The sequence below is a fragment of the Pseudopipra pipra genome, chromosome 19 (genome assembly GCF_036250125.1).
Source record: "Pseudopipra pipra isolate bDixPip1 chromosome 19, bDixPip1.hap1, whole genome shotgun sequence".
Taxonomy (NCBI): domain Eukaryota; kingdom Metazoa; phylum Chordata; class Aves; order Passeriformes; family Pipridae; genus Pseudopipra; species Pseudopipra pipra.
Window position 1 is genome coordinate 7,959,388 of NC_087567.1, and position 17,118 is coordinate 7,976,505.

The 17,118-nt window shown below is 38.4% G+C and overlaps 1 protein-coding gene across 6 annotated transcripts in view; it reads left to right on the plus strand.

Moving 5' to 3' along the window:
- STXBP4 (syntaxin binding protein 4) overlaps positions 1-17,118 on the plus strand; it is a 67,753-nt gene that overhangs the window by 22,426 nt on the left and 28,209 nt on the right. For 3 of the 6 annotated variants that reach the window (XM_064676016.1, XM_064676017.1, XM_064676015.1), the window contains 7 exons: positions 968-1,071; positions 1,735-1,821; positions 3,017-3,082; positions 9,186-9,362; positions 11,357-11,473; positions 11,997-12,046; positions 13,217-13,350. In XM_064676016.1, coding sequence (XP_064532086.1) covers positions 968-1,071; positions 1,735-1,821; positions 3,017-3,082; positions 9,186-9,362; positions 11,357-11,473; positions 11,997-12,046; positions 13,217-13,350 — 735 coding nt within the window. Of the gene's footprint in view, positions 1-967; positions 1,072-1,734; positions 1,822-3,016; positions 3,083-9,185; positions 9,363-11,356; positions 11,474-11,996; positions 12,047-13,216; positions 13,355-17,118 lie in introns of those variants that run through there. The other 3 variants (XM_064676019.1, XM_064676018.1, XM_064676020.1) reach the window with 3 other exon arrangements.

The window sequence follows — 17,118 nt, forward strand, 5'->3', positions numbered from 1 at the left end:
AAGAGATTTGCATGGAGACCATCACAATTCTTCTGGCTAAACCTAATTCTGATGGGAATGAGTTGCTTCTGTTGGTTATGACAATTTTGGTTGGTGACACTGACAATTTAAAAATATTTTTCAAAAGCTGTGAGACATGAAAGTTCTGATGCTAAAACTGATGGAAATTTCACTTTTCCTAAAGTTTATGAAGAACAGCATCAAAAACTAGTGTGTGAAAAGTAATATTTTATCCTTAACCATCCAAAAAGACACTGGATTTTCAAGTATCTCATCATGAAAGATACCGGATCTTCCATCAGATTTTATGTGGAGTAAACTAACTGCCCTTTATATTTCCACTTTTCTGTCATATCGTGGCAGATTTTTTTTTTTAATACATTCATAATGAATGGTCATCCAAGCCACGTTGATTGTGAGTGATGCAGTGTTTGTATTTAGAACTTTCAATTTAGCCAACATCAGTTTTCCCGGGTCTCTGTCAGGGGTTTAAAGGACCTGCAGAGGAAACCACGAGCTCTGAGCCAGCATGAAATTGTTTCCCTTTTCCTGCAGAGATAATGTGTCTCCTCAAACATAATTAATTATTGGGAAGGGCAGGTGTAGACCTGGTGTGCAGATTTCTTTTCATTTGTCACAGAGACCTGCCAAATGTAAAGCATCCCTGAACAGGTACTTGGAAGCTGAACTTTCACACCACCTTTGTTTTCTTTTGTCCTTCACGACTTAATTTTGAGGATATTTCTTCCCAGGATGTGTTTTGGACATTTTTATTCTTTACCAGCTTTACCAAAAGCTTCTCTTGAGAGGGATGTGTCTGATTTTCATATTTTCCTTTAGAAAGCTTAAGCTGCATTTATAAAAGACTGGCTGTTCGTTGTGATATTTGGAGTTGTGTTGCATTTAGTGACACTGCTGCTGAAGTGAACTTACGGGCTGCAGCAACAAAATGTGAACTGTTTTTTAGATTTCATTGAAGTTTCAAGGAATCTGTTCTCAAATACAGCAGATGATGGCCACAAATCTGTCACATTTGGGGGCAGTGAAGTTTCCAGCTTACAGGATCCACAGGTAAAAATATGTGCTTGAACAGTGTTTTAATTGTTGGGAGGAGATTATTGGAGGGTGTATTGTATGTGAAATTATTCCAAATTTTGGGCAGATGTTTAAAACAGCTCCATATCCCAGGGTTCTTTAAGGTAACCCAGTTTCTGTGAAGCTTTATTAAGCAGTCTGATTTGCAGGAGAGCAATTAATATAATTATGTTGTGGTTTGTTATAAGTTTGGACAACAGGGATTTTCTGAGATTTCTTAATGGAATTGCTAAAACCTGTGTGAATGACAAACAATTACTGGGCCAAGTGATTTGAGCTCCTGCTACTGTGAAAATCATTTATTCTAGAGCTGACTGTAAAAAAGATCATTTTTAGCATATGAATACTAAAATAAAAGGACATATTTAAAATAATGAAAAAAAAACGGGCTATTAATGATGTTTTCTCGATACTTCAAAAAGTACTTTTATTAATCCACTTTAACAGGAAAAATAATTATTCCTTGGGAAGATAAGTTGGTCAAAATTTTCTTAAACATTTTTAGCATTTTCAGAGCTTTAAATTGTTTTAAAGTTAAGATTTTCCTCTAATTTTATTAACAAGACCTCTTAATATAAGATGTTAAAGATTATGGAAGACACAGTTAGCAATACATTCTAACCTTATGTATTTAAATAGTTTGTAACCTGTAATTCTTTGGAGGATGACGTGGAAAGACTTAAGAAAGAAAGAAATGAAGCTTTAAAAGAAATTAGTAAATTAAAGGTAACCATTTTTATTTGCTCTAAATTATTCAAGAGACTAATCATTTTTTGGAGTGTATGTAGTAATTTACTGTTCTTATTTTGAATTTTATGTGGAATTTGTCATGATTAAGTACAAAGGCAGAGCAAACAGTCCTAATACATTTGAAGATTGCTTATAATATATTTCTGGAGACAGTAAATTTTATTTGTTATACTGAATCCTAACACATTTGTTTACTCTGATCCACAGAGAAATGAAACTAAGCAGATATTTTGCAAAAGTGAATTTGGAGAAGTGACTGATTTGCCAGGCAATTTTATTTAGAGATAAAAATGTGATCTTAGTAACTGCAGAGTCTGAGCATGTAGTGATACTTTTGAAAGAAATCAGAACTGGGGGATAAATTAATCATGTTCCAAAGTACTTTACGAAATTCCTAAAACCTAAAGCAACGAATATATTTATTGTTTCTTAATACCCTGGGTTACAATCACGCCCCCATGGTCCTGAATTGCTTTTTTAACATACCAAAAGGTAAAAATTTCTGTATTCAGCATATGTAGCTTTTGTTCTTGGACAGGAAAATTGATCTGAGGATATAGACCATTATACAAATTCCCTCCTGGTCCAAAAAAAATTCTTTCTTGCTATAAATTACGAAAACATTGGGTTGATATGGCCAAAGGTCTGTGCTTTGTTCTGTGCACGAGGCTTCTTCTTCTGAAAGCTTTGTACTGAAATGAAAGAACCCAATTTCCATTGAGTGTTGAAGCAGTGAATACTTATCACGAGTCCCTAAATTGCTGATGTTGAAAACTGACAATGATTAATCTGAAATAGTCTCATTTTTTTATACTCTTTTCCACATATCCCAGAAATGTTCAGTGAAGAATCCTCAAATGCTCAAGTAACCTCACCAGTCTCACTGAACTCACTGAAAAGCTGGCTTTGAGAGATGGGAAGTTGGGGTTGTCAAAGGTTTTATAAAAGCTGTTCATTACTTATTATTGCCACCAGAACTTTTTTAATATGTGTGTTTCTGATTATACAGCATTGTTAACAGACACAGTAGTTGTACAGAAGGCAGAAAGTACATGGATAAAAGTTAAGAATTGCTACCTGTAGTTTTGAAGGAGCTAATTGAGTTTTAGGACTAAAAACTCTTCCAGTCTGAATCATTAATTCTTTCTTCTCCTTTTTTTTTTTTTAACAGGAAGAATTGTCTGAATCTGTGAATGCACAGAAACAGTTAACAGAGCAGCTACAAGCAGTCAAGCAAGTATGTTGAAGTTTCTTAAAATTATAATTATTTTTAAATTTTTTTAACTCTTTTCTTGTGGAAAGGAGAAGGGAACACTTCTTTGTGTTGTGATGCTCATATAGACCATACTTTCACACTGATTTCAACACAAAGTGGTTCTTTTGTTGCTACAAACCTTTTGATTAGAAGTAGAGAGTATTAACCCTTCAGTTTTTAGAGCAGTAATACTCCTCTGCTGTTGAATTGAGGTAGGAACCCTAAGACAACCTGGATCAGTGAGGATGGATAATGATGTAGTACCTTTCTGGTGTTGTGATTTTGCTGTTCTTAGGCAACAGTGTCCCTAATTTACAGTCCTAACACTAACTATTTTGTATGGCAGCCAAAGTCTTAAGCATGAAAAAACAGACACACTTGACAATGCAACCTGACATTTACCAGGAAAAAAAGTGATGGTGAGGATTTTGTGAGGAATGTCTTGTTTCTGTCTCCAAATATATCTGTAATTATGAGAGAAGAAATCACAGTTTCATACAAAATTCAGCCTTCTTGTGTCTCTAAAAGGAAATTTCCAACTGCATGTAAGTCTCATGTCACTTATAGCCAGGATTCAAACCCAAGTAACTTTCCTGTTCCCTTCTTCTCCTGAACATCCTGTCAGCTCATCTCTTCTAATGAGCTGCCTGCCCTTCTTCTCTCCTGTACTGTTACAAATAGCCATGAGAAACCTGTAGGGAATATCTGCTCCATCAGATGTCATGTGTAAAAATGTAAGATACAGTTTAAAAAGTCTTCCTAGGTACTGCTATATTTTATATTTTTGCTTATGTGTGTGGACTTGTTGAGCACCTTCATTATTACTTTTTGCTCCTTGAATATAAGGGAACTGCTTGAAAGCTTGTTCCATTGATGTTGTGCTGTTGCACTGTGGGATGGCAGGGAAATAAATTGGATTATCTTCTGGATAAAATTTAACTGCAGGTGTGTTCCAACAATGCATTTCACGTTTCCATTCACTAATAGGGGTTCAAACCAGAGCAGATGTTCAGGCTATTATTCTAGACTAAAGCTATTAGAAAGTACAAAGCCCAGTGCAAACCTGCTCTTACTGGGAAGGCAGACTTGGACCAGGCTGGTCTGAGAGGGTGCTTTAAGCACCAGTAATGCCCGTTTGCCACCACTCGAGGTCCTCACACTTTTATTTTTCTCAGGTGCTGTCCTGTGGTGGGGAAGTTCAGCTTTGCCGTGCAAACCTCCCGGGGCTAAATACTGATCTCCTAGTGAGCCTTCAAAAGGTTCCACACGGTGAAATGAAACAGAAATAATAAATTATATGTAATTACAGCACTACAAGTGGGCTTTTCATGGAAATTTTAGTTCTGTTTATACTTGGTGCATTTTCAAGTGTTTTATATATATATTATTATACGTATTTCTGTCATTTGGAACCAATATTAACAATGCAATTCATAGTGATACAAAGGTTTTTAAAAATGGGCTACTTAGGGTGCAAGTTTCCATTTAACTTGTGATGCCTTCCAGCTTGGGCTGAAGTTAGTGAAATGAGTTAATAAGTACATTATTGGGACAAACAACCAAAGTAAACAAAACCCCAATTTAAGTATGTGCTTAAGGCCTTCTGAATTCAGTGGAATTTAAACATTTTTTAAAAATCTCTGCTCCTCTGAAAAAAAGGTTTTATAGGCTACCAGTCATATATGGGAGTATCTTTTGTGGTATTTCTGTTGTCTACTAATTGTGAATTGCAGAGATTTCAGCTTAATTAAGACAGGGGTACAAATATTCTGGTTAATGAACATGCTTTGTTGGTAGCAATTCATTAAACAGTGCTTGAATCAGTGGCTAACAGGAGGGGTGAGCTCTTAGGATTGGAAGTATTGCTAAATTTGAAATGAGGTAGAAAGTCTTTTCTAATACTGATGTATGACAGCTAAAATACATTAACTGATCTTTTTTGAATTTGAAATTGGGATGAAATTGGCACAAAACACAGAAAGGTGTTTTTGAGTCCCTGAAGTCTTGTCAACAGCATGAACGTGGACTCTGTAGTGTCTTCTGTCCTCCTGGAGGAGTTTGACTGTATCCTGTGCTGCCTCAAAGTCCTGGGTCAAACCAACCTGAATGATCTCTTCTGTACTGAAGCTTTTTCCACAGTTATTGTCAGCTGAAGCACCTCAGCTAAACACAGTAAATGTGAAAGGTTGCAAAGATGCTGTTTGTGGTATCCCAAACTGCTGGACTCGTAGTTCACAGGGCTGAGATTTGCTGTCCTATTAATTTTTTTCTGGGCTTTGAATGGCTGCTATTTTGGAGGCAGTATGTAATTTATTTCACCCTGCCTGAAAGAAGTATTTGGTTTATTTTCATTTCATTAGCTTTTCAGCATACGGTGTTTGTAAAATTAATGACTAAACATAATTGAATTGTAACTAGAATTTTCACATAGTTTAGGAGAATATTTTAGTTCCAGTGTTTGTGGTGGCTGGAGTATTACTTGGATAAAACCTGCTTCAGACACTCAGATTTATCCAAGGCAGAAATAGAACCTGGCACAGGAAGAAACCTGTCCCTTGAAATTTTGTAAGAATTGGGTTTCTCTCCTCCAGCTTTCAATTTCTTATTGGTTGTAGGAAAAATGGTCCCAACAGGCATTTATATAAATGCAATATTAGCAGCTGCAGATCCTTTTTCTGCTGTGTCTTAGAATCACAGAATGGTTTGGCTTGGAAGGGGCCTTAAAGACCATCTTGTTCCACCCCCTGCCACAGGCAGGGACACCTTCCACGGGACCAGGTTGCTCAGAGCCCCATCCAGCCTGGCCTTGAACACTTCTTTCATACAACAGTTGAGTGGGACAGGAGCAAACGTTGCTGAATTGTGGTGTTACCCATCTGTTCTTTACTGGTGGGGGCCCCTTACCTGCACAGAACCCCAGTGCCAGCTGCAGTAACTGGAGAACAGGGAAAGCTGGTGGTATCCTTTCCCTTTGTGCCTCCCTGCTCCAGAAAACAGCTCTGGTTTGTCAGAAAATTTTACTAATTCGGTTGTAGTGTGTGTAATTGTTTCATTGTAATGTAAGAAGCCATTGTTTGTTAATTATTCCTTTAGGTCTTTCACTGTTGAAATCTGGTCATACTCAGTCTGCTATTACAGAGAAATTAATATTCAACAACCGGGTTTCTGAAAAAAACAATGGAGGAGTAAAGGCAATTCTGGATTATATGAGATTAAACCTTTATCTCAAGGAGGTCTTATTTCAAAACGAAGACCTCCCTTTTCATTATAACAATTTTCCCCTCACTTTTCTGATGTCAGTTTATTTAAATAATTCCTGTGTGTGGGTTTTTAAGATGCCACCCTTTGTCAAGGCTTCTGTGTTCGTTTATATTAGTCAAACTTAACATCGGAGCACCTTTTCCCTTTTGTCTCCAAGGCTCTTTTTCCCACCTCCAGCCTGTTTCTGAAGGATACCTTTGCTGCTGAAGACTCACAGCTCATGCTCTGGATCAGCAGGGCCCAGCTCTCCTTGCTGTTGAGTCATATTGTTTCTCAGAGTGGCAAAAAAGTGCCCTCTCCAGAGGCAGTAATTTTGACCTCTGCTTGTATAGATTCATAACTTCTAAGAAGTCCCTGTGTTCTCTGAATTGTTTCTAGGAAAAAGAACTGCTTTGAGCAGCTCAAAAGAGGGGTGGATTGTTCTAGTCTGCTTTCAGTGATGACCCTTGCACTGCTCGTGGTGCTGCAAACAGACAACCATGAAACCAAGTCACCAAATAACAGGCAGACATGGAGCAATAAGCTTTGGAATAGTCTGGGTCTCCAGGTGGAGGTGAATAAGTGTTAAAAAGGCTCATCTCATGCTTTAGGCTTTCAGGAGGAAAAAAAAATCATTCTACCTGCTGTGAAATTAAAGGTCATTTAAATGGATCGATCATTGCTTGTGCTCTGTAACAGAAACCTGTAAATTATAGAAAACACAAATATCACCTGTATTCACTGCTGATGCTGCTGTTCTGCACGTGTGGTCACTTCTGCTGTATTTCCTAAGGGGCTGGGGTGCACAGTGGTATTTTATTTATTTATGCAGACCCATTGCAAATCTGAGGAAGATGGTGTCCTGTATATATATCACTGAGATTAACTGACCTATGGCCTGAACTGTATTGCTTATTCAGGCTAACAGAGTACAAGTCAAAAGTCATCTGAAGCTGAGATTAGTAGATCATTTTACAGAAGAAACATTATGACAAAGTACAGGAAAACATGACTTGAAGGATATTGATTGCACAGGGCAAAACCTTCTGCGTTAGGAAAGAATTAAATCTGCATTTGTAAGCTTAGCTGACCTCTCCAGACATTTCCGTTATGGCACCTCTTAAATATTGTATGCCATTTCTTCCACAAAAATAGGAGATTTGGTCATTTAGGTTTTTCAGAAACAGTGATTTCAAGCCTACTTTCTAGAAGGTTATTTCCTACTTTTTGTAGATTCATAGTGTGTTTCTCCTCTTCCCCCATCTGTTCTCCCTCTAGTTCCATTCCCAACTAGGATATAGTTATATTAATAATAGGTACACTAGGAATAGGATATTCACCTAAGTGTCCTTAACTGAGGAATTTGTACAGAAAAGCCTCTGTGCATTTGGGTGTTTAAAGCTTGTAACTTTAATTCTTCAGAAAATTGCTATAAAGTTACTTTTCCCACTGATTAATTAAAAGCTAAGGGGAAAGAAGGTTTGTTGGTTTTGGTGCCAGTGAGCCTGTATGTCTACATTTTTCATGAGCAGTTTGTTTGTTTTATTCCTAGTTTGTAAACTCATCTGTTGTCCAGACCTTTAGTCTGACTTTCTAAATTTACAAATCAAAATTAACTTGAATTAATATTCAGTAGTCAAATGAACTGTGAAGTATCTTTCTCGAAGTGAGATTTTGCAACATTTAGGGATTACGTTTGCTGAATTAAAAACTAACGGTTTCTGCTTTCTGTTTTCCATACATTATTTATATGTACATTTTATCTAACACTCTTCTGTGATAATAGAGGATAAAGATATAGGAGCAGGAACTAGGCAGAAAGAGAAATTTAAAAAAAGCAATGATTTTGAGAATACTTGCATTAAGAGTCCATCTCCATGATGTGTGAGCTCTGACTGGAGTGGAAAACCAAGGATATGCCTTGCTGATATACACCTTGGAGGATACTCACTGGAGTGTGAATTCAGGCAATAATAATAAAAGGAAGTAATATCTCAGTAAAGCACTTTTTTAGGATGGAAGTGAGGGGGCAGATTAACAGCACCTGGTGCATTTCTATAAAACCTTTCATTCCTTTCGATTTACACTAATTATAGATTTTATTATTTAATTTATCAGGCACATTCTGCCTCTGTAAATACCTGGGTTTTGCTCACTCATAGAATCACAGAATCAGCTGGGTTGGAAGGGACCTCCGAGATCATCAAGTCCAACCCTTGATCCAACCCCGCTGTGGTTCCCAGCCCATGGCACTGATGCCACATCCAGTCTCTTCTTAAAAACCTCCAGGGATGGAGAATCCACCACTTCCCTGGGCAGCCCATTCCAGTGTCTGATCACCCTCTCTGTAAAAAATTCTTTCTAATATTTAACCTAAGCCTCCCCTGGCACAGCTTAAGACCATACCCTCTTGCCTTGCTGATGGTTGCCTGGGAAAAGAGACAACCCCCACCTGGCTACAACCTCCTGTCAGGGAGTTGTAGAGAGTGAGGAGGTCTCCCCTGAGCCTCCTCTTCTCCAGGCTGAACAGCCCCAGCTCCCTCAGCCTCTCCTCACAGCACTTGTGCTCCAGTCCCTTCCCCAGCCTCGTTGCTCTTCTCTGGACCTGCTCCAGCCCCTCCATGTCCTTCCTGAACTGAGGGGCCCAGAACTGGACACAGCACTCCAGGGGTGGCCTCACATCCTACACTTTAAAAATTATCACTGGAACCACCCAACCGTAAACGCTGGCAGGTAGCCCTGACTTCACCTGCAGCACCTGTGAGTTAAATCTGTTCTTCTGTTAGCCGGGCTTGGAACTTTTCAAGGGAATTGTAACTTTTCCCTGGAACTGTGTAACCTGCAGGAAGCCAAGGCAGCCGTGGAGGAGACGAGAGCCCTGCGGAGCCGGATCCATCTCGCCGAGGCTGCACAGAGGCAGGCCCGGGGGATGGAGATGGACTATGAGGAAGTGATTCGCCTGCTGGAAGCTGAAATTGGAGAGCTGAAGGCTCAGCTCGCCGATCACTCCGGCCAAAATAAAGTAAGCAAAGCAGTCGCCTGTCAGAGTTACCATGGTTTCCTCGCTGTTGTCATGTGTCTTGTTTTCATTTTCTTTTCATCTGCTTTTCTAAAGTAGGTCACTGTTTGTCTTGTATTATTCAATAACTGGAAGGACGCGTGGGGAAGGGGGTGATGTGGAGTGTACGAGTCTTCCTTTATCCAGATATCTTTGGGCTGGAAAAACAGGAGCTAGGAGGGTATATGTGGGTCACAGGTCAGAGTGGCACATCTCAAGCATTAAGGCATGGAATACTTTCTGAGCTGTAGATATATTGTCTTTAAAGGCTACACGTGTGCCTTTGTATTCGTGTGAAAACGGCCTTCATGTTTATGTTTCTGGTAGGCAAATAACAACAGTAAAAAGTCCAGTCCTGTTCTTAAGTAAATTTAGATTTAATCAAGATAATCACTTAAATGCTACTAATCCTGCCAAAAAAAAATTCTTTTTAATTGAGCTTTATATTTTAAACCCACTTCATCTCCAGTGAGGCATTCCAGAATATGCCAAGGAAGAAAATGTTTGAGGCACTTTTAAATTTTTCCCAATAACTGCAGATCCATTTTCTGCTCACAGTAGAAGTGCAAGTGGGTTGGCATGTGTTACCTTACTTTTCTCGTGAGAAATGGATGTGCATATGACTTGATGAAGAAAACCTACTGAAATGTTGCCTTATTTCATCATTAGAATTAATTCAATATTACAAGGCATTAAAAGGTAAACCCAAGCTGTGTGGTAAACAAGCTTGCAGAGAACAACACAGCAAGTCCCTGTGGCTTCTGGAAAGGAATTCCTCTCATTTAATTGTGAGTTCATACCCTGGAAGTTCTTATTTCTGAACATCTGGGTGAGATGCCCCATCTTTTATGTCAGGTGTTTTTGAATCAATGTTTGTTTTCTAGGAGTGGTATAAAAAGTAAAATTTTAAGAAATTCAGAGGGTATGGGTTGCTTTCCTAGAGAATTGTTCTGGAGATACTAGTTTGAATTCCTGAAATTCTGATTGAATACCTGTGTTGAGATTTAAATCTCTACAGTTCAGTGTCAAGTAGGTACCAACTCTATAGGATGCTCTTTTTGGTATGAAAGAGTGAGGTCCCTCACCAATCTCACCAGTGAGATTACCAAAGAAAGGTGTTTGGAATCAACAGATGATGATTCTGCTGCTTTGTACAATGGATACAAAGAAATGTCTGTACTTACTTGCTTCGAGTAAAGGCAATAATTGGGTTATGGTGATTTCTTGTGAGAGTTCTGGAGTAGGTAGTGGGCTTTCAGAATGATCACCTACAGTGCCATTGAAAAGTTTGTTTTTAATTCTAGTGATATTTTCTTAATTTTGGAGAGATCTTTCTAGATGCTGTCTGCTCAGCAGCCAGCTCAGCTAAACAAACGTGCCCATGTGCATGTGAGGGTTTTCCTCGTGGTCCTCTCACACAAACAGGGGCTTGACCTGCAGCTTGGAGCCTCCAGGACGTGATCTGACAGGGCTCACATCCCCAGCTGAAGCAGGGAGGGATACATAACACTGATCAATAGGTTACACAAGTGCATGCAGGGGGTAATTCTCTCCAGGCTGGGCCATAATTACTGTGCTGGCCAGAGGATGTGTGGATGCAAACTGGAGGACTGGGTTTGTTCACATCCTGGCTGGTTATGCCACCCTGCTGACAGATGCTGTCACCATCAGGTTGGATTTTTGATCCATTCACAAATCAGTTAAAACTCCCTTAATCTTCAGCCCCATGAATGTTATTATCTTCCAACTTTAAATTACCTTTATCTCATTTGCCAAAATCTGTTGCCCTCCGGAGCTGTTTTGCCAGCAGGTCAGGCAGTTCCTGCCTCAGGAATTGCTCAGAAATGTAGGAAAGAGTGTGTTAAACATTTCGAGCATCCCTTTCAGTTCACACCATGTATCTGTGTGAGCCAGGGGAAAAAGTTACTAGAATAAAAGCCTTAAAATACCTTTCCCAGGATAACATTCAAGACTTGAGAAAGAGAGTTACAGTGCTTGACTGCCAGCTGAGGAAATCAGAATCAGCAAGGAAGACCTTTGAGGTGGCTACTGAAAAATTGCTACAATTTGTAGAGGTAACTTTGCCTTTCGTTTCTGGCAATATTTTATTTGGAAAAGTTTTTTTATGTCCTTGTTTCGGAAGAATAAGCACAATAAACTGACTGTACACTAGTTTGCAGGGATCCTTTCATTGCTAGAAATATAGATGGTGTATAAGTGTACAGATCCATCCAGGAATTTACTTTATGTTTTGCTGTATTAAACAAATGGAAATGATCATATAAGTTTGTTCACTTGTTTTTTTCACAAACTGTATCAATTTCTGTGAAATTCCTCAGAAGCAAAAGGCAGAAGAACTGATATTTGATAATACTTAGGAATGTTATGAAACAATAATAAAAGTGATGTTGTTATAACCCCCTTAAATGAAGTAAATATAATGTTTTGGTGTTTACTTTCACACTTCTAGCTGGCAGAAACTAGGCTCTTTAATTGCAAATCAAATGCCCCACACCCAAATAGAACATTAAATTTTAAGGTATTACTTTTTGACTGTGTCCATCTCTAAACTGTTAACTTCTTGACTGTGGCCAACAGGTTGTGCATGAAATACTTTCAGATAACTCTACTTCCTCAACAGTTTTAAGGTAATGAAATGGCAATATTAATATTGAAAACCCTACTATTGTTCCCAAGTCTCCAAAAACTGTCTTGTAGCTATTTTTTTCCTTATATTTTTGCTGTATAGTTCTGAGTGTCATTTTATTGGAGGAGAGGCAATGGCATGAATTATAAATTAGGCTTTCAGGATACAGCTTCATTAAAAACCTCTGAATTAAATTAAAACAGTTAGTAATTACATAGCTATGGTTGTCTGGATGTTTCCATGAAGTAATTATAATGTACTCAGGATTAGTTAAAATGCAACGAACCTTAACGGTGGGTTATAATTTTTTAAATTTTTTTTTTTTTTTAGAATTGCCTAAGTGATTTTTGCATCATGATGAATTCAGTAGCATATAAATAAATTGATAACATGCATATCCATTTACATTTTATTACTTTTCTTGTAAAAGAAGTTGATCTTGTTGAAGATCCTGGGGATATTGCCTAGGAATATTCAAAAAGGTTTCAGTGTCCTTTTGTCCTTCAGAATATTGACATGATTGTACTTATATATCCCAGATAGTGTTCCATTAATATTTTTGTAACAGTAAAGTTGTTTGGTCTCTATCCTGTGATCTTTTTCAGTAAAGCTCTCAAGGAAATCAAATGTATTTAAGTGAAGTGAGCTGGAACATTATTTCAAAAAAAAAAGTATAGAGGCTCAGACCAATGATGATATTGCAGATAGTCAGTGAAAAGCAGTTCCATGGGCACTGCACAACAGTGATATTGTCTGTTTTATAAAGCTCATAGAGGTTATTTTAGTAAATGGATTAAATATCAAACACAATGCCGAGGTGACAAACTGACTCAGTAACAGCCCCAAAGATAATAATTGGGTCCTATGAAGCAGTGTCCCTTCTTAAATGCTAATACAATAATTCCACTGAAGTAAGTTCCTTCCCTGACACCCACTGAGTTCTTGATGCTGCACTTTGAGTCACGAATGTGGCTTGAACTGAGCTTTCCAAACACCTTTGTTGTGCAGACAGAACCGCCGCTGAGGCAAACTCATTGCTTTGGTAGCATCCGTGGCTTTTGTCCATGCAGTGGGACCAAAACCAATCTAGAAACGCAGGTTGGCTGTATTAAAAGCAGCAGTTTGCTTTATCACCTTCCAAAGAAACACTGACTGTTGTTTGTTCTCTTAGTGACGGGAGAGCAACACTGTCCACCAAAGCACTTCTCGCTCGGCTGGGAAGGGTCGGACCCGCCGCCACCACGGCTCTCGCAGCAGAAGCCAGAGACCTTGCCAAGTCTGTCCGTGCCATCTTGGAAGTAGATTGTGAGTGAGTGTGTGCATCTTTGTGTGCTTTGAAATGTGGTATCAGTTCATTAGCCAGGAAGATGGATCATTTCATTCTAAATTGGACGGGGACTGGCAGGATAAATCATTCATAGAAGCGGAGGGTAGTGCAGGTTCAGTGTCAGTTCAATGTGCATCTTAATCAAACTAGAATTAGAATATAAAGTTATTCCAGAGTACATTTCTCCCTGAAAAACTTGAAGCAGAAAATTAATGCTAAAGTGAGGAATATGAAGATTACCAGAATCATGTAAAACTAGCAGAATTTCGTTACTTTAATGCTCTTTTTTTTCATACTGGAATATTTACAACATGTTTCTCTGCTGGATTTGCATTAACATGTATCTAAGTGTCTTCATTAAGATGTTGTTGCTCTAGGGAGTGAATGTAGCCAGCAGTTCCATTTGGAGATATCCATGTATATCCTCAGGTCATTAACAGGAAGCTGTTCCCATTGGTAAAAATGATGATAGTTCATGAGAGTTACTGTAATAAACTGGATCAGTTGGAAAGCTAAGAAACAACTATGGGTTATTGTAGGATTCCTGATTCAGATCATCAAAAGGATGGTGTATTTTGATCACATTTGTCTATAGTTGAGCAGACATGTCAGTTCTAATCCATCTTGAATGGATTGATTAAAAAAAACAAGACAGAAATGGCCTGGTACATCACAGGAGGTTTGGGAAAGGTGGTTAATTATGGTTGTCAATAATTATTGTATCAAAGATTTGAATATCTTATATAGTTTCAGAATTAATTTAGAAAGGGACTGAAGAAATATGTTTGAGAAAATGTTTCAAGATATGAAAAATATTTTATTTGACATTATTTATGAAGCATTTATTTATTCCATCCCTCTAAGGCAAAAAAAGCAAAATGAGAAGATAAAATTTGTTCAGAAGTTTCCAGAATATTATAATTTAAGAGTTACTGGTGGAAGTGAAAGAAAATAACAGTGACCAGGAGAAGAGACAATTGATTTTCCATTAGTGACAATGGTATTTCTGTCACACTGAGTTGGTTTTAAAACCCTACACAGGAAATTGTGCAAGGAAAACCCTTAGTTCTGAATGCAACTGAATTCTACCATGTGGTTGTGTCAAACATAATAGGTAGGATACATGTTAGAAAGCTCTGGAGCCACAGCAGGGATCCATTTTCTGAACCTGAGAATTAAAAATAGGTCTGCAGAGAAGGATTTAAAGATTGAACGTCATCTTTCTGAGTTCATTCTGATTTGGAGAGTATTACAGATAGATTTGGGCTCTGACGAGCTTGGGTATGAGATTAAAGCTTTAAACCTCACTTGCTTTCTCTCTTTCCCTCAAAAAAAAAAAAAAAGTGGTTCAGGCAAAGTAACTATTTGATAGCATTCTGTCTGCAGTCCTCTGTGCCAGCTTCTCACTCAGTGTTCCCCATGTGATCTAAAGTTTTCTTGCAGATGGGCTGTCAATGAAAAGGGGGCTCTTGTGGATGTAGCATTTCATAAATATCAGATATCAAAGACAAAAGTATGGTAGACATTACACTGCACACTGGAAGTTCTCCTTTTTTGCCAGAAAGATGTCCCCACCATAATAATTTGTTATTGAATTCTTAAGAGAGTTGGAGTTGATATTTTTGATGTTGCTCAGTGGATGAGAATGGCTGGCTGGGAAGCCACTGTGATATATTTTACCTTCTAAACAGAGCTTCTCCTTCATTTTTTGCTTCATTTTGTGCAATATGAAGTGAAGGAGCCCCAACCAAAATACCTCTTTGATTCATTTACAATACACGTGAAACTAAGTCTGGGTACCAAGACAAGGTTGTGGAGTGTTCTTCCAAAGGAAAACTGCTTCCTTTGTTAAAGATCATCCTTGACAAGCAGGTCAAAATGACATATTTATGAATTAGCCCCACGAACTGTCCCCTTCTTCTGTAATAGCAAGACATTTTGCCTGAGGGAAGAAGCTTGAAGAAGTTCAGTGTATTCCTGAAAATCTTCAAGTGCATATTGCCTTGTGATAGTGCTGCAGATCAGTTTTCAGCTTTGCAGGCTGAATGACAGCTCTGTGAAGGCAGTTTGGCAATTCTTCAAGTGAGGACTGGAAAAAAAAACAACCCAACAGCTCGTTTTCCAATGCTTACTACTGCAGGATCCTCAAGATCCTGAAATGCAAATAACAAAGTAATAAACAGAATAATCGGGCTCATCCCTTGAAAGATTCATTCTTCATCTTCTTTAAAGGCTGTAAGGTATTTTTAGAAACTAAGCCTTGAGAGGCCATTCTGCTTTGCAGAATGCAAGGATCTCCTGAAGACATAAAATTACTTTCATCATACAAAGGGTAATAATGCCTCAGTGAAAGAACTGCAGCATTTAAAAGTAGTTGCTGCCTGCACTTAGTAGACCATATGGTGCAAATCAGGCTAAAAAGAATAGAGAGAGCATTTTCTTCTTTTCTATTACAAAATTAGAAAAGAAATACACTGGGTGCTGGTAATGGCCAAAATCTGATTAACCCTGGAACATACTTATCTCCCCATAAAATAACAGGCAAATGGCATTTTGAAATGGGCACTGGTTTAACACAGCTTTCAAGTATTTTGGCTGCTAATTTCCTCACTCTGCCTCTGAAACTTCCATCCAAAAATACAATCTTGCTCCTGTTGATGTAATCCCAGCCATCTGTATCCATGAAATGCTATGGAGCCTGCAGGAACTCAAGCAGTGTGTCCTGAACTGTTTCATCCCATCGTGTTCCTTTAATCCGTCGTCAGCCTGAGATCTGACACACGGCAGTTGTGCTGAATTTCACTGGCATGGTCTCCAAATCGGTATAAATTCCAAAAATCCTACTTACCTGGCTCAGATTGATCTTGCTGGTCACAACAGTCACCGTGCATTTGATGTCAAAGATCCTCCAGGCAGAAGTTTAGTTGCCCAGTTTTTGTGTTCATTTTCCTTGGATGCCGACTGGATAAAAAGAAGGAAACTGCTTCCACCGCAGTGGAAACTGCTGGTGCTCAGCTCAGTTAGTGCTTGATCTCTTGGTAGTTAAGTTGATTTCGATCTCAGGCATTAAAAGCTGAAATATGGAATTTTAGCAATTTTTTCAGTTCAGGGTTTTTTCAACTATGTTATGTTCAATTGCCAAAACCATTCCACAGTCAGGAACGTTTCAGTTATCCCTTCCCATTCTTTTGACAGTGTGAGTGGAGCTCAGTTATAAGGCAGAGTAGGCAAATCTTCACAAATAACAATTTTGCTATTTTGAGAAGAGCCAATATTGCTAAGTATTCACATTTCTTGTGTTTATTTGTTGCAGGCCTGGTGTTTATTACAACAGAATTAATGCCATATACATTAGTGCTATTTTATGGATCTTATGGATACAACAGTGCTGTAACTTTGCACAGGTCACTGGCTGTAGTTCATCAGGAGATTTTCTATTAAGTTGACATGTAAACATGGGCTGTTCCTCATCCCCTTTTTTATGCCTGTACATCAAAATCCAGATGTAATTGTAGCATGGACAGGCGTGTCCTGGTTAACTTGACTCCTGTTACTGGGTTAGTGATATTAAAGATGCATTTGCAGAGGCTGAATATCAAAATAGGTGTCTTCTGCTGACCCCAGGAGTACTGGCTGATTGCTAAGGTTTGCTGAAACTCATGTTGCTTTGTCTCCTTGTATTTTTAGTATTAGAGAGAGAAAATTATTTCCTGCAAGATCCAATTTGTGGGGATGAGCCCGCATTG